This window comes from Peromyscus leucopus, chromosome 6, assembly GCF_004664715.2.
Source record: "Peromyscus leucopus breed LL Stock chromosome 6, UCI_PerLeu_2.1, whole genome shotgun sequence".
NCBI lineage: Eukaryota > Metazoa > Chordata > Mammalia > Rodentia > Cricetidae > Peromyscus > Peromyscus leucopus.
Window position 1 is genome coordinate 58,945,863 of NC_051068.1, and position 18,581 is coordinate 58,964,443.

Sequence of the window (18,581 nt, forward strand, 5' to 3'; positions counted from 1 at the left end):
GTTCACTTAGCCTTACAGAGAAGCAAAGGTCACTTCTGAAAATCAAGAGCAGCAGTTGGAAGGTGCAGAGCTGGAATAGTTGGACATCAGAGATAATAAGAAAGGGAAGTCTGCAGGTTAAGAAGCAAGAGATGCCTGTATGAGAGCAGCAGTGACACCCAAGTCTGCTGGGATACACAAGCTGTGTGGACACAGGACTTGACTGCCTCTGTCTTAGAGACTCCATCGTTTCTCATTTCTTCTCATCTTCCACCATCATCTTCCTGACCTGTGACTTCATCCCTGCAATGACAACCGTCTCAGTGCAGGACTCTGCACTGCTCCCCAACAAATTATATCATGGGGTACCATGCTGAAATGCAATTTCTTAAATAATTCTACTGTTATGCTATTTGTCTACTTCTATATAATTCATTAGACCTTACTGTCTTATGATCTCTTATAAGCTAATCGCATTATATATTAAGCACCACTTTTAGCTACTTCTTAAACATATGTATACAGGCCAGTTTGACAGGGTAGGATACAGTCCAATATTTCAGCAATTTATCCTCTTTTCAGAATACTTTCCTTTTCTTAAAAATGCTTAAGTTTCACTGACTTTTGAAGGCATTCATTCTCTGACAAATGTCCCCCACTTTCTTTAATCACAATTTAAATCTCTTCCATCTAAATGTAAGACACTTGAGCAATAGGAAACATTTACTTACAATATTACAATGAATCAGTAAATTCAACTAGACAGCTGGATACATTTTATGCAAAAATTAACATAGAAAAGTATCTGCATGCCATCTCCACTTTCTCTTTTGAGTATTCAATATCTCAAACACTGGAAACTTCAAGAAAGAATGAAATGAAATGAACAGTCATGTATTCACTATTCAGTTTTAACCTAACCAGCATTATCTGGATTCTTTCCTTCAGATATTGCATTCATGGAGTCCTGTATACATGCTGTTCTTAACACAACATTTATGCCCATAGATTAGAGCCACTTTCAGTCTTGGTCTGAGAGCCACTTTTGCTGGGGAAAACAACAGGAAGATTCAAAGCTCTGGTCAATGTGCTGTGAATAACTGACTGTTGGTAGCTCAGCACTAAATAAGACATCCATTTCAACTCTCTTGCTCAACAAGGATGTGTGAGAAAGGGGCTGGAGTATAAGGTCCAGAGGACAGGAATTCCATGAAATTCTGTCTTCTGCACATGACATGGTCATTGCACGTGTGAACTCACTAGAGTTATGATTACTTGCACAAGATCTACACAAGGCTAAGTCAACAAGCTCAGTCAACATCCAAGCAGGCAGCGCTAACTGGACTGAGTGGGTTACAACAAAATAAATATAAAAGAGTACATGGAAGTTGGAGGGGATATGTTTGGGGTGGTATGGGAGAAAGGGAAACAGGAATAGATATGATTAAGATACACTGTGGGCATGTATGAAATTGTGAATGGATAAATGAAACATAGTTTGAAAATTAAAAAAATAAAAAAAAAAACAGCTGAAGAGCAGCATTCACATCTCTCTGAATCCTGAGTGGGGATGCAATTAGATTCTATGTTTTAAATTCCTGCAGCCATGATTTCACAGCACCATGGTGGACTGTGCCTTGAGATGTGAGCTAAAATGAAAACCCTAACCAACGAAAAGAAGAAAAGAGAAGAGGAGGAGAGGAGGAAGAGGAGGAGGCAGCAGAAAAGAAAAGGATGGAAGCAACAATGGAAGGAAGGTGGAGGAAGAGAAGAAGGAGCAAGAGAAGGTGGTGGTTGGAGGCAGAGGCAGAGGCAGTGGCCACTTAGGGGAAGTCCACCTGCCAAGTTTATTTAAAAGCCTGTGCTTGCCTGACTAAAGATCTGTCTCGCATACAATCATCTCAATTTGCCACACCTCGAAAACACTGCTGGTTTATTTCTTATTGTGGAGCTTGGGCACACTGGGTGGGAGCCTGGGCTCTGGCCTCCAGTTGGCTGAGTATAGACACTGGTTTTAACATTCAGTCTCTATTTGACTTTGGTGCATCCACCAAAGTTCATGTACTCTGGTTTCCTCATAAGTAAAATAATGAGAATTCATACATGAACAATTAAACAGATTATTACAAGAATTAAATTCCTGCAAAGTATTTAAAGTCATGTTGGGAATACAGGCCACATGGTGACATTAGTGACTGTAGCTTTACTCTTAAGTGCCATTTGCTTGTGCCTGGGGAGTGGGGAGTTTGAAGAGCAGCAAAGATCTTTATCATTGGCTAGTCTCCTGTGCTGGGCTCCCTGCAAGCATGCCTGCCACCACAGAAATGATCAGCATGAGGCGAGAAGAAAATCCAGTCAGCCAGATGTATCAGCCAGGCTGATTGAAATGTCTAGGATCTGACATTTTAACCATAGCGAAGAACAGCATAATTTTGGAAAAACATTTCCTGATGACAATTAATTCAATACTGTGTGCACACAAAGCTTAAGTAATGTTTACATTCAAACTCTTGACAAAGTACACACTATCTCTTCCAAAAGATGGGTTCTATTGACTCAGAAACATTGCTCAAGAGTCAGGGGAGAATGACTGAGGTAAGCATAATGCCTGTATGAATCAGGGTCAACTGGCCCTATGATAACACAGAAGTTACCTAGGTTGTTATAAGGCACACATGCCATCTTCATAAAGATGGGATGGGACACAATGCTCAAGGTCTATCAGGGTGGCAGAGGGAATCTAGGATAAACAAACGTAACAGTCTGAGGGATTCTGGTGAAGCCTGGCCCCACAGATAGCGAAAGATCACCAGGTTGTCAGCTGCAACCTCTTCCAGCATTCAGGGTGGAAGAGAGGTAAATATCTTCTTCCTCTGCAGAGATAAGCCTGAGTGTTTAACTTTCCTGGTTCCCCTAGTGCATATCTGTGTGCACCAGGACCTCGTACCCTCTACACTCTTGCCTATTAAATTGAATTATTACTTACAATACTGAGCAATGTTTAAAGAAACACAAGTTTCAAAAAGGAGTGATATGACTTAAAATGTTGACACTATGTTTTGAACAGAAACACTAACGGAGCATTAAATGTCAAGAAATGCAATGTTCTGGAGACAAGAAGTTTTGAATTTAAAATGCTGATGAATCAGAGAAGAAATATTAGTAAATTTACAGATAAGAGCACATACTTAGTATGGTAGAGACACTTGCTTCCCAAAGCCTGAACGGTTCTTGTAATTCTGGAACATTTGATTGAGCACAAGTTCATTAAAAATGTGCTTGTATGTGCATAGGTATGCTAGTCTTCTGGTCGTCACCATTGCAGATTTCTCCTTCTGTTCACATTTTGGGAATATTTCTGCCAAATGCAGAAGGATATGTTCAGTTGACAGTGGGAATATCCTTAACACACACACACACACACACACACACACACACACACACACACATATATATATATATATACCAAACAAACAAAAAGCATCATGTGAGTATGGACTGACTGATGATCTAAATCTTCACAAAAAGCCTTGACTTTGTCACTGGACAATAGGTGCCACTTAGTGTCACATAATTACACTTCATTAAAATTAACAAAAGAATTGTCAAGTGGGAATAGAAGATCTCCTTTGTCATCCCAAAACATTAAGTTGCTTATGTTAGCAACTTATAAAAACAATCAGTTTGTTTTTGTATTTTTTCTAAAATTCTTTCCTACAGTACCCTTTGTTTTCTTTATTTTATTCTTTCTCTTCTTGCCACTGTACATTATATTGTAGTACACAGAATATTAAAATGCAATATTCAGTTCAGAGATGCTCATTGTAAATCAAAACAAAAAGTATAAATATGGATTTACCATTTTTCTTTATCCAACAGCTACTTTCTCTTTCAAATATTGTTATGGTTTGGATGTTCATATACTGATTAGTTTTGATTGTCAACTTGACACACACTTGAGGCATCTGGGAAGAAGGAAACTCATTTGAAGAAGTGCATGGATCAGATTGGCTTATGGGCATATCTGTGAGAGACTGTCTTGATTGATGATTGATGTGCAAGGACCCAGTCCACTGTGGGCTGCACCATCCCTAGACAGGCAAGCACAGTTTGTCTAAGAAAGCTGGTCTTCTGGATATAGCAAGGTAGTTGATCTGGGAGAAGTTGGTGAGGGGGGGTGAATATGATCAAAATGAATTATATGGTATTCTTAATGATCTAACAAAAACATTTAAAAAAAACAGGCTAAAGAAGTCAGAGGGAGGAAGGTAGTAGCCAGCATGCCTCCATGATTTCTGCTGTAGGGGCCTGCTTTGAATTCCTGCCTCGACTTGCTTTAGTGACAGACTGTTAACCTGGAACTGCAAGCATAAACCCTTTCTCCTCCCAGTTGTTTTTGATCATGGTGTTTATCATATCAACAGGAATGCAAACTAGAACAGCCCATGTGTCTTTGCCCCCAGGGACTGATCTCAGCAGTGAGAAGTGATTGAGTCAAAAAAAAAAAAAAAAAAAAAAAAAAAAAAAAAAAAAAAAAAAAAAAAAAAAAAACGATGACTTAACCAGTGGATAAATCTATTGTTGAGTCAGAATTTGGTATCATTATTGGTAGGTGGTAGAAAAGTCTAGAGATGGGGCCTAGTTGGAGCAAAAATGTAGTTAGGGCATGTTCTAGGGCTTATCTCAAACCCCTTTCTTCCTTCTTTTCTTCCTGGTCACCACAAGGTAAGCAGCTTTGCTCTGCCATGCTGTCCTCCATGATGTCTTCCTTGCTACTAGTTGCTTCTACTGAATCCATTGTAGTGTCTGTGATACAGTGGCTACATTGATAGCAAAGAGAAACCAAGACAATCAAATATTTCAGATCCCTCCAGGTGTTATAGAAGAGCTGGGCTACAGCCTGCATTCTTACCTCATGGAGAATGATAGCTTTATGTGTGTAGCCTTTGAGCACTGGACTGTGGCTCACTTTAGATGTGCTGGGAATATGAAATCTAGCTATGATTTCAAACTTAGGAAGAAACAAAGTAAGTAAAGATGATAGGGGAATGTCTTTTTGTATGCTATGAAAATATGTTCCTCTGATTGGCTTTTTAAAAGAGCTGTTTGGCCAATGGTGAGGCAGAATAGGGTTAGGCAGGACATTCTAACTAGAGAGGAGGAAGGAGAACAGAGGAGACACTGCCAGCCACCGCCATATGAAGCAAGATGTAAAGATATCGGTAATCCACGAGCAACATGGCAAAGTATAGATCTATAGAAATAGGTTAATTTAAGATGTAAGATCTAGCTAGCAAGAAGCTTGAGCTAGTAGGCATTACAGTTCATAATTAACATAAGCCTCTGTGTGTTCATTTGGGTCTGAGTGGCTGCGGGACAGCGAGGATCCAGGAGCCGGGTGGGCACAGGAAAACTTTCAGTTACATAAAAGAGCTAACAATTTTTTTTCTAGTGGGAATTTATAGAAGCACTTTTATTAATTTTAGCTTATATGAACTCCATCCTGCCCTGTTTCCAATTTTGTTTAGTGAAATATGTTTAAAGAGCTGTAAATCTCTTACTACTTTATTTATTTTCCCATTTAATCATGATTGGTTTTCCTTTCCTTACCATCGGTTAAAAAACAATGTTTAATACAACTAAAACAATATCTCATTATTTCCTCTAGAATTTCAAAATTATTTCCAGATTATAAATTAATGTTGAGAACATGAGATTAAACAGAATTTTTCATTATAATAGGAATATACTATGTGATTTAGGTAAATATACTTTTATCTAAACACTGAAATACTAATATGATACTATAAGAACTTAAAGCTTTTCTGATGCTGTTGGTTTGTCTCAGTTAAGGTTTGTATTGCTGTGATGGAACATCATGACTACAGAAACTTGGGGAGGAAAGGTTTATTTGGCTTATGCTTCCACATCACAGTCCATCCTTAAAGAAAGTCAGGGCAAAAACCTGGAGGCAGGAGCTGATGCAGAGGCCATGAAGGAGTGCTGCTTACTGGCTTTTTCATTGTGGCTTGCTCAGCCTGCTTTCTTATAGAACCCAAGATCACCAGCCCAAGAATGGTACCATACACAATGGGCTCAGCCTCCTGCACCAATCACTAATTTAAAAAATGCCCGACAGGCTTGCCTACAGCCAGATCTTATGGAAGCATTTTTGTTGTTTTTGTTGTTGTTGAGGCTCTTTCCTCTCTTACGACTTTCACTTGTGTCAAATTGAAATAAAACTAGCCAATACAACTGACCCCTTGTCAACTTGACATACAAACACAATACTTTTCAATTAGAACCTTTCCTTTCTCATTTATCCCCAATATGGCACGTTGATATTGATATAATAATATAAAACATAAATGGTTTTAAAAATCCCACACTCCTTAGAAATTCAAAAAACATTAAAACTTCAGTCTCTTCAAAATATCCAATCTCTCTAAAAATCCAAAATATCTTTAAAAAATTTAGACTTTCTCAGCTGTGGGCTTCCTTAAAAATGAAAATTAAATTAAATACCTTCTTACTTCAAAAGTGAAGAACCAGGACACAGTCACAATCTGAACAAAGCAAAACCAAACTCCAAAAGTGAAAATATCTTGATGTCTGATTATCTGAGATTCACTCAAGATCTTCCAGGCTGCTCCATAGGGCCTGGGTGAGTTCTCTGGCTCCACCCTCTGCAGCATGCACGTCTTGTCTTTTAAGCTCAAAGCAGGTTCCACTCCACGGCTGCTGCTGTTCTGGGTAGTCATCCCATGGTGCTGGGATCTCCATAATGCTGGGGTATTCTGCTACACCTGGGCTACACTTTTCCCAATAGCTTCTCCTAGCCTTTCTTCATGGTGCCAAGCTTCAACTTCTCTGTATGACCACTTCAATACTGGGTCTTCAACTGCTGTCAGGCTGCACCTTCACCAGTGCCTCTCCTGGCTTCTCACAGTGCCAAGCCTCTGCTGCTTTCCATGACCCCTTCATGCTTGCAAAACCAGTACCATCTGGGTGACTCTTACACTACGAAGTTTGGCTGCCAATGCAAGGTACAACCTTGGCTGCCTCTGGAACACAGCTTCTGGAACTAAAAATTTTAAAGATGTTACACATTGGAATGATAACATTTTGATTGTGCTGTGTTTAATAAAAATATATTATTCAACTGTTAATCCTGCTTTAAGTTTTTGAATAACTACTAGGGATTTTTTAATTTCAAAGTTCACATGACCTAGGTGATTGGCTTTATATCACACATTCTATTTCCAGGAGACTTTATTTGTAAGGCATACCCTTGCAGTTTTCTAACTAAACAAAAATGTTGTTATTGGATAGAAAACAGAATATTTCAAAGCATAATGCCCACTTATTATTTAAATTTTGCTCTATACTTATAATCTAACAAAACCAGTGAATATATGATTTCTTAAAATACTATTGCACTACCCAAGGAATGCTGATTCATACCATAAAGATACATGCTCAACTATGTTCATAGCAGCACTATTTGTAATAGCCAGAACCTGGAAACAACCTAGATGCCCGTCAACTGAAGAGTGGATGAAAAAAAAATGTGGTACATATACACAATGGAGTTCTACTCAGCAGAGAAAAACAATGAAAGCATGAAATTTGCAGGCAAATGGATGGAACTAGAAAAAATCATCCTGAGTGAGGTAACCCAAACCCAAAAAGACAATCATGGTTTGTACTCACTCATAAGTGGATTCTAGATATAAAATAAAGAACAAACAGACTACAACCCACAGAACCATGGAGGCTATATATATAGCATGGAGGTCCCTAGGACAACACTTGCTTATAATAAATTTTGGTTTTACTCAATTACTGATCAAGCTTCAATGAAACATCTCACTATTAAGATAAGAATATATACTCTATCAAGCTGATAATAGAAAAATAAATAAATTAATTTTAAACAATAAAAAATAAAGAAAAATAAAAGAAAAATCTGAAATATTAAATGAACAAACATTTTACTAAAGTTAAAAAAGGGAGAACTAGGGACTCATCATTCCTCTCCACATTCTATTCTTTCCCTTATTTTATATATTTAAAATTTTTTTATTGGTAGATTCTGCTAGAGTTTATCAGTGGATTCTGCTGGAGGATCTGATGCAGATAAGCACTGGAGGGCTGCTGTTGCAAATCACCCTCTGGAGCGATGGAAGGATCTTTCTACTAGCACGTGGAGGAGACCCAATCTAGTGTTGGTGTGGCCCCAGGGTTCGGTTTATGTCTTTGCTCAGGACAATGAGGTTCCTCTTTGGATTCTTGAGCACTGAACGCACCCTGTGGCTGCTGCTGAAGCCCAACATGACAGAGACCTAATGGGTCTTCATGAAAAAATCTACCCTTCTGATGCCAATGGAGATTTAGAGCCCAATATGGCCAGCTTTGGCAAGCATTAATGTAAGCCTAGGAACTGTAGCCATGAGATTGGATTCTCCAGAAGAGCTGCCAGCTAAAGTCATGCTGGGATCAAGAAAAATGGGCCTTGGCAGTTTGTGTTACTGGAGTTGTATCCATGCCAGTGGATGTCCACACACTCCAGAAGAGAAGTTGACATTGCTGCTGCCGCTGTTGCTGTTATAGCAATGGCGCACACCACTGCTACGGTTTCTGGGATTACCATTTCATAATTGCTTACTACAGCTAGCACAGTGGAGACCCTGGCAACAAAAGTAGCTACCACAGTTAGTTAATCTTTCATTCTATTGGGCATGATAAATTTAATTCAGTAGTTATATACATCGTGATTGGCTTTGAAAATTATAAATTTATAAACTCAAGTTCCAGTTGCTTTTGGGATACTATCTTACAAGGACTCCAATGTACAGTACGGCTCGTTAAGGAAGGGAATGGCTCAGTTGCCTTTAGCCTACTGGCTATGGATGAGAGAGGATCTCTATTGGTCTTTTCTGTACCAAATACACAGGTTGCAAGCCCAGTGCCACTTTGAGATCTTTGGCAGCAATTAACTATGCAGCTCACACACGATTGAGCCAGTATGATAATGAGTATTCAGAGATGGGCAATGCCTGGGGGGCACTCACCAACCTAAGACAAAGCACCTGTATGGCCTGGGCAGGTGTCTCCATAACGGGTAAGGTGACCTGCTGACGTCCCATGCAACCCAAGTCAGAAGCTTATTTTTTAATAAAAGGGGAACCTGTAGGTCCCTGGCCCCCATTTTGGGTAACTGTTGCCTTGCTTGGGGACCTTGACCTTGATATCCTCCCTATGCTAATTCCCTGCCAAGTTCCACCATCCTGAATGCTTAAGGGAAGTTCCTTGTCTGTGTATCCTGAATAATGGGCATTAATAGCTTAGATGCAAGATTGTAAAACATCAGTAGCGAACTTCTGCCCTCCAGAGTCCTCCCATTGTGCTCTAAGCCTGTATTTAAGACCTCCTACCCTCTTCAAGAAATGACATTTAAAATTATATATATATATATATGAATACTGCGAATGTAATCTATGAATACCACAAATGTGATTAATATCATGAGTGTAATTAATGAATATCATGAGTGTAATTTTAAAAAAAGTACTATTGCACACTCAAACTCTGAAAAGGGTTTTACAACTCTCAAAGTTACTAGCCCTTTAGTAGATTGTAAACTGATAATGATGATTATGGTGATGATGATGCTGGTGATGATAATAATGGTGATGATGATGATAAAGTGGAGAGAGGACTAAGTGGTTATGAACAAATACTTCTCTTGCAGATTATCTAGGTTTGCTCCCCAGAAAACATGGAGGTCCACATATTTCTCTCTGTAACTCCAGATCTAGGGAATCAGAAACACTTTTCTAACCTCCATGGGCTCCAGATAAGCATTTGGTGCACATATATCCGTCTAGGTAAACACTCATAGAACATTTAAAGTGAAATAAGACACAAAGGTTGGAAGAATATATGTTGAGGTGATGTGGGAGCTAGAGGGAGGGAGTGGAAGGGGGGAATATGACCAAGATAAATTGTATACATGTATGAAATTTTTAAACAATAAAAAAGAGGCCAGTTAAGTCTGTTGTCAAATTCTGAACTCAAATTTTATACATTTCCTCGGATTTGCATTTTCTCCTGACCTTGTCCACACCTTGTCTCAGAATTTAGGATGCATTCTCACCATGGCCCCCTGTGTATGCCCCAGCAATGGCCAGAGAACAGAGGACTCAGTAGCAGGCATGGCACATGCTGAGGTGAAAATGGAAGAACTCTCAGTTCTGTGATTTGTACTCACTCATGGCATGTTACATCATCACAAAGCCAGCTCGGGTACTGCGGTCAAGCACTTTCAGGGCTCTTCTCTTTATGATGATGGGTGATTCCACTGAGGCTTGTTTATGTGAGGTAGAAAACCACAGAGGGAAACTAAAGCGTTTTGAGGGATTTGTTTTATATATTAACATTTTACTTTCATATGACTCTTCCGTTCATCCATCCAAAACTACCTGTATCCATGGACAATTGTGATCCCTCCTGCATGAATGGACAAGGAGGACCTGGAAAGATGGATCCATGGATAACTGCTTGTCTTGTCTTACAAGAGAGCCAAAAGTAATTTGAATCTTAGCATTCTCTGCTGCCCTCTAGAGGTACATCAGCCATTATTGCAGATGACATGTAAAGAAATACACTTAGGTAAAGCTTGCCAAAAAAAAAAAAAAAACCAAAAAAACAAAAACAAAAAAAACCCAAAAAACAAAAAACCTCTTCTCTTCTTACAAGGACGAAGAAAACGGCACATCATTCGGTGAGTCAATTATAGATTCAAACAAAATGAAATAGTTAAGAAATATAATACACATGTATATTTTTATGTATTCATGAAAATGTCTTTTGAATCCAAACTGACAAACTGCTATCTTTTATACTTGATTTTAATTTGTAGGAAATTTTCATTGTGTTTGAATATTCAAACACTATCCAGGTTCTGCTTGTTGACACTGTTGTTTTCTCATGGCATGTGCTGTCCGTGATTTAGCATTCACAATGTATTACCAATGATTTGTGAACTTGCATGTCTTTGGTTACGTCTCTACTATCCTCAAAATGTTGAGCCCATATTCTAACTGTATGAGTTGTTCATGTCTTCATATATCAACAAACAATTTCAGCAACACTTACTATATTCTCACTTTTAACAGTGGGAGAACGAGGATATAGATTAGGTGAATGCATCATGGTCACAGGCTGCTAACAGACTGTGTGAAACTGAAGCTGTAGAGACCCAAGGTTATTTTTACACTCACTCATCATGTCATCTTGACAGAACAGTCATTACTCTCTTAAATGAAGCCATAGGCACTGTACAATCCATGTCTAATATTCTCATTTCCTTTCCCCGAAATTCTTTTTCCCTTATGCACCCTCTGTCCTGTTTAGTGGTTTTGTTGTCTATCAACTAACTGGACAGGTAGCCTCTGCTTACCTTTCCCCTCATCCCCTTTGCCCCATATCTTATTACAAACTTTGAGTTATGAACCTTGAGTTCTTAATTGGCCTTTAGCCCTTCTACCACTTTGGAGAAGGCACATGCCAAAGGCTAGCCACTCCCTAAAACCACACACTAGTTCTCTGCTGTTCACTCAGCCCACACCAATGAAAGCAGGACTTCCTTCCAGAACCAGTTTAATAATAGCTTAATAACAGCTTTTCTGTAGCCCTTATTTTTCCTCCAGTCTCATACATTTCCCACTCTTCCTGAAAATCTAGTTTCTACCTCCTCCACAGACTGTTCCCTCTGTTCCTTCATTCAACAAGCATTATCAGCTGCTTATTTGTGGCGGGCTCCGGTGACATGTCGGAAAAGAGGGAGTATTTTGGCTGTAAGATTTACAGTGAACTCAAGAGGTATACAAACAGATAATGTGCTCTGGTAAGTACTGTGGGACCCTGGAGCACACAAGACCTCTTCTCTTCTCTAACGAAAGGTTTTTGATGGAGGTGACAGGAGAAGTCTGCCATCAGAGCATAGACAAAGGCCTTCCAGACAGAGCAGGTACAATCTTGCCAAGGCAGCAGCTATCAGGTGACATTGCCTAAGGTGACACTCTGTTCTGTTCTCAGGGATAGAGACAATGGCTAGAAATAGTGAGTTTAGATAGGAAAGTAATTGAGAGTGTGGAATGGAGAGGGGAAAGTGAGAAACAGGTCATTTAAAGGAAGATTTAGTAACTTTTCAGACTGGGTGGTTTGTACCTATTTGATATTTCTTAACAATCAAGATATGAAATTTTGCATGCAAATGCTGTGAAGGCAGAAATGTTTTGCTTATTAGCACACCTCATGTTAGAGATAATGTAATAGAATGCCTAGGAAAACTAGTGGGGAGACTTTTACTTTGGATTGTGGTTGTGATTATAAGAGTGTCAGTCCATGATCATGATTGTTTTTGCACCTGTTATGAGGCAACACATGGTAGAAGGCGTGATATCACTCACCTTATGGCAACCAAGAAGTCAGTGGGGATGGGGGTGGGCACTGGATCTCTCAATCTTTTTCAAGGGTGCTACCTCCATAGCCTAACTTCCTTCCACTGGAGCTTTTTTCATACACAGCACCAAGATGAAGAGCAAGCAAGCCATCAGCATTGGAGTCTGGGGGAGACAGTCAGATCCAAATTATAGCATGCCCCAAACACCTAAGCCAGTGTAGACCAAAAGCAACCCTCACTAAATGTGTTGAACATTAGGAAGATGTTAATGTAATTGTTACTTTCTTTAACCTCTTTTCTCAAGTTACTCATTTAGTATCATTTCTTTAGGTTAAACATCTTCCATAGTTATGAATATTAAATGTGTTGAATGCCTATGTACACCTCTCCCACCTTAAGCAGACTGTGAGCTATTTCAGTTGAGGCCATTTTCACATCTGTCTGCCTATTTCTCTTGTGTTTCATCTTCCATTCTGTTTCTTCCTTGGGACTGAAGAATATTGTTTAGTGTCACATGACTATGATCCCAACAATAAAGCAGGAGGGCGGCCTAAGTTCAAGGACAGGCTGGCTAAAGAGCAAACAAGCAGAGTAGCAATTAGAGTAACTATTCAAATTTCAGGGAACAGCTGGGTGGTGGGTACAGCCCCTTGTTACAGCATTTGTCCAGCCTATGTCATGCTCTGGGTTCAGCGCCCAGCTCCGGAAACAAATTACAAAACTAGAAAAATCAGGATTAATTTATAGCTCACAAAGTTGAAAAATGCTTTTAAATATGAAATTAAGAAAAATTTCAAGTTGTGCCAATATCATTTTTTAAATCAAAACTCTCTGTAGACAAGTGAAAAAAATAATTTATTGTAGAGTTTTTTTTTTACACAATTAACATGTAACATTTATACATACATTGATGTGCTGATATGAAATACTAAATTTAAAGACAGACATTTTTACACAAAAGTAGTTTCACTATATTTTATAAAGATAGATATTAATAAATTATCAGAGACATTTAAAGGATGATAGGTCAAATATTCCAACATAAATGAAGTCCATTCTTTGTTGGAATTAAAATGTATTCTGAATATTCTGAATATTCTGAATATGATGTCCTCAGTCAGTTGATATTCTTCTAAATTAATCAAGGAAGCTCAAGTGTGGAAATAGGCCAAAGTTGGCTCTAACAGCAGTATCCTGGCTGTGTATTCCCAGCTTTGATTTCGGATATAGTTTGACTCCCAACACTTGCAAGTGTAACCTTTCAGTGTGAAGCAATGCAGTCCCATTACAACCATCAGTAATTTCTGAAACTTATTACAAGGACTGCAATATGAATTAGGGCATGTCAGATGTTAGGTAAACTGTAATTGGCATGAGTTTTGAATGAGCAACCAAATCTTACAATAATAGAAATGTATATCTTATATTTCCAGAAGGGAATTAACATATTTCAAAATAGTCACTCTCTTCTTAGTACAGCATATTAATTCCTACTTCAGAAGTCTAGAAATAAATTGCATTTTTCCTAAAACTTAGATTCACTCCTTTAGAAAATGGTTTCTAGAATGACATGCACCAACATGATATAAACTTTGTTTTACGTCATAGTCATTAAAATATACATGTACATATACGTGGAGCATAAAACAAACCTGCTGAGCCATGATATATATACACATGGCTAGATACTATTAAGTCTCATTTTATCTAGTTCAACAAATACATAGTGGGTGTCTACCACTTTTAGATCACCAATTTAGGTAACGCTTGCAGCAGAGTTTAATGAACATCAAGTTCAAATCATCCACATCAAAAGCCAAACTTTAGAAACTATACCAAGACCTTAAACATAGTCAAAAGCAGAGCTAACATCAGATAACAGATAGTGTTGGATATTTGTAACTAGGAGAAAGCCTTGGGTCGCTGAAAAGGGCAGTAGAAATCGGTATCCACAGGGAAGAAATGCTCCTGGGCTTGACGCTTATGAGGCTGCCACCAGAAGCCAACTTAACAGTGTTCTCTGTCCCACTACATCTGAGGTTCAGTTTTCTTCCTGGTTTGTTTCCTTAAATGGATGGAAGAAATATATAATTGACCTTCCAACACAATGAAATTTACAATGCCCGCCCCCCAACACATTTTCCCTTCTCTGACAGTGGGATATCCATTTATATCTATAGTTTCTATAAAGGCATCTCCACCCAGCTTGAGAAGAAATTATTCTTAGGGTCGTCTGACCAAGAAGACTGACACCGGAGAGTTTGCTTCTTCAGAAGGGCACCCATGTGCATGCTACCCTCAGAAGCAAAGCACTTAAAGGAGTGAAAGCTGAAGAAAGAGGCTAAGTATTGAAAAGCTAGCAGCATCCTGTTCCCTTTCGTGTTTGTTCTATTCTATGAAAACATGTTTAGGGAATGTACACACAGAGGAAAAGATGTGTGTTCGGTTCATCTCACCCCCTCTGAAGAGTCAATTCACCAAAGAGGGAGCGAACTGTGCTTGTGCTTCTGACTTGACCACTTGAGCAAGCCAAGCGTGGCTGTGACCTTTCTGTCCTGCCTTGGCTTGTGGCTGGAGTGGAATCTCTCAGCACTTGAGAACCCAAACCTCCCCTAAGGAATTGTTTGGATTCTTTAAAATCAGAAACCAGGCCTCTCTGCAGGAGAAACTCCAAAGAGACCAGATCATCGAGGGTCCCCCCACCAACACTGCACAAGAACTTCTGGTGGCCTTGGGAGAACCCTAAGCTTCCTGATTGATAAAACTGCCAGGAATTATGGCCATTGTGTAGATTGCTGAGATCTCAGAGAAAGTAGCAGGGACTGAGAAAGCTCTCATGGGTCCCTGAGGTCCCAGCACCTGGGCTGTGTTGAACTGGACCACAGAGGAAGAAGCACACCTCAGCTCTGCTCAGCCTGAGGCTTTGGTTCCTACCTTCATTACAAGATAAAAGCCATACAGCCCCTTCTAGAGCAAATCTGGTTCTAACTGGTTCAGCAGTACTGCCATGAAGTCACATTTTATGGAAGAGTCCTCTCTATAAGCAAGAATTCTTTTCTTTCCAAGTCTGGTGTGTCTGCTTGACCTCCCCCTTGATATTCTTTCTCAGAAACCAATGCAACGCCCTGGGGAGCCATACCTCTTCGCCTGTGTTTTTTCTGGATAGGAACCAAACTTGCATTGGTTCTTTCTTGCCCTTCATGGACACCGGGCCTCTGTGCTCCAGATGGAACTGGGGATCTGAATTTTCTGGAGACATGAGACACCTGAAAGACAGGGGATGGAGTAGAGAGGGAAGTTGATAAGGTTGTGTAGAGAATGAAGGCAGCCAGACCCCACACAGCAGTTGTAGTTAAAGGCACTTAGGGTTTTAGTAATGTGTTTATCAGAAGCTCCCACTGTGATGTGGAGGGGTTTATATGGAAACAGTGGTACACACTTCTGGAATAAAAAGTAATGCCAGCAGCAGAGGGGAGGCCATGGGGTAGCAACTCCTCAAAGGAAGTAAAACCACAGAGTTCACCCACACACTACCCTGTAAATAGTATGAGGGTCCCCTCCTCACCTGTATGTATATTCAGAAACATTTATCTTTCCCTTTTCTCCTGTGGTTTCTGTTCTGCTTGTGAGGTTGACAGTATTTCCGAAAAGACAATACCGAGGCATCCGCTGTCCAATGACACCTGTCACCACTTCCCCGGTGTGGATCCCAATCGTTATCTGGAGAAAGCAAAGTTTTACTTCAATCGCCTTGATTGTTAACATATGTATTATTAACAGACTATTTGAAATGCCCTTACACAATATCCCTCTGAGAAGAGAAATATTCTGTCCAAAGAGAAAGACCTGAAGATATGAAGCGGGTAACTTCCGTGGTGAAACAATAAAGCAGAAACAGTGGGAAGTTTCCATATACTCAAGACATTCTGTCCACAGGACAAATGAACTAATTTATTTCCCATGTCTGTGGAAGAGTGTAATACAACAGGCATTTTTCCTTCAAGATGCCCATCTTTGTACATGTTAACCATTTCCAGATTAGCAATATGAATCAGTTGTTGACCAAGTTCTACTATTAGTATCCTAATGTTCAGTTTCTTCACTCACCTGAACAGATTCACCGTCTACTTGAACTTGACCAGCGATTTCCATCATGTCCAAGGCAAGGTGGCAAATGGAACGTGCATGGTGAATACAAGGCTCTGGTAAACCACTCACTGTCATATACTTATCACCAACTGTTTCCACCTAAGGTGACACACACATTCACATGCTCAATGGTTGACATAAAGTGAGTGGTTTTTTTTTTTTTTGTTATTGCTATGATACATAGTATTTTTCAGAATTCACAGTGACCTCCTTTTAAATTCCTTAAAACTAGAATAGTGTGAGCTCCAGCAGGATGGAAACTATGGAAACTTTCGACTATTTGGAATTTACATGGTAGAGCTTCTTAGTCATTTCTTCTGAGATCCACTTATAACTCAGCAGAACATCTGTGTGTGCACTCACATATGTGTAAAAATGCCCTTACCCATGTATGTGCAAATGTGTGTGGGTATGTGTGCAGTGTGCTTGCCTGTGCACATGGAGGCTACAGGTTGATGGAAGGTCTCTTTCACTTCTCTCTCTCTCTTTCTACCTTAATTTTTGCCATTTTTTCCTTTTATGTGTTTGAGTATATACTGCTGGGGACTGAATTTGAATCCAGGTATTACAACATGCGAGGCAAGCACTCTGCCACTAAGCTATCTCCCTGGCCTGCTACCATAGTTTTGAGACAGTTTCTTAGAGAACCTGGAGCCTAGTGTTCAGCTGGACTGGCTGGCAAGCAAGCCCCCAGCACTGAGGTTACGAATGTGCACTGCATCTCAGCTTTTCCAAACTTAGAGCCTCATGTAGAATATTCTATTATTTCAGTTCTTCCTTGAGCAGCACTGGTTCAATAACACAGGAGCTGTTGGCTGAAGTTCATTGATTGACCCTGGCCTCTAGCCATGTTTTAATCTGTCATTTAATTATTTTTTAAGTTTTTAAGTTGAATTGTTGATTTGGTGTATGCATGTTGTACAGGTACATGCCTCTGTGAACATGCCTTATGAAGCCAGGGGATAACCTTGGGTATCATTACTCAGATGCCACCCAGTTTCTTACTTAAAATAAGCAAAGTAGGCTGAGTTAAGCCCTGTACTATTGTGATGTGCTCACCAAGTGTAGCACTGTGCCTCAGAAAAGAACCACAAAATAAATAGCTCTTGTGAAGTTATATTACTCCAGGAGCCTAGACACAGTCAGTAACATTCTTGCCTTTATAAAGTAATATTCCACTGACTTCATTTTTCCAATATTATATTTGTTTCTACTTAAAACAAAGGGCAGAGATGTCTTGTAAATGTTTATCTCCAACTTGATGATATCTAAAAGTAAACCTGAGGCCCAGGACCCTTCTTAATGCTCCATGACTTCTTTACAGTGCAAAGCATTTATGTATTTTAGGAAAAAAATGTCTTTGGCTGAGCACAAAAATGAATGCTGTGTTTATACTAAATGTAATAAACAATCTGCACAGACTCGTTAACCTAAGTGCAAAGAAACTGCCGGATACCTCATGTCAGCCAGAGATTGTCTGCTCCATGAAACATCATCGTGGTTGCAATGAAAAGAAAGTTTCCTAAGTGGTAACTACTCAGCACTGAAGTTTATACCATACACTAGTGCTGCCCTCAGCCTTGGGCAGAGAAGCTGCACTCTACAATGAGCAGTGGTTAATGCAGAGACTCATGACTGATCAAAGGGCTGAAAATGACTATTGAGTATACAGCACCAAGTACAACATCTGTATCATCTTCTCCAAGGCTCAGTGGACATCTGGGAATATCCACGGCTGGGTAGGGGCAGAAAAAAAAAAGTAAAAGCCGATGATAGGGAGGAAGGCTGTGAAATGACGTCTTCTGGAAATGTCATAGCTATTGTACTCAGAGTCATACAGCAGCTTCAGGTATCTTCACAGGGCCTTCCCAAGACTCTGGTGAGGCAACATTAAATCGTAGATGGGGGATTGCTTCTGGACAAAGAAGACACATTGTTTTCGGTGATATAACTACTGTTAAGTTGTCCACACTCCGGTGGAGAA

At 39.6% G+C, this 18,581-nt stretch overlaps 1 protein-coding gene across 1 annotated transcript in view; it reads right to left on the reverse strand.

Moving 5' to 3' along the window:
- Positions 1-13,280: 13,280 nt before the first annotated feature.
- The window catches only part of Gucy1b1 (guanylate cyclase 1 soluble subunit beta 1), a 46,067-nt gene continuing 40,766 nt past the window's right edge, over positions 13,281-18,581 (reverse strand). The window contains exons 11-14 of the mRNA XM_028880132.2: positions 16,556-16,696; positions 16,014-16,168; positions 15,588-15,714; positions 13,281-14,513 (exon numbers count right to left, since the gene is read on the reverse strand). Coding sequence (XP_028735965.1) covers positions 14,490-14,513; positions 15,588-15,714; positions 16,014-16,168; positions 16,556-16,696 — 447 coding nt within the window. The 3' untranslated portion in view covers positions 13,281-14,489. The remainder of the gene's footprint in view (positions 14,514-15,587; positions 15,715-16,013; positions 16,169-16,555; positions 16,697-18,581) is intronic.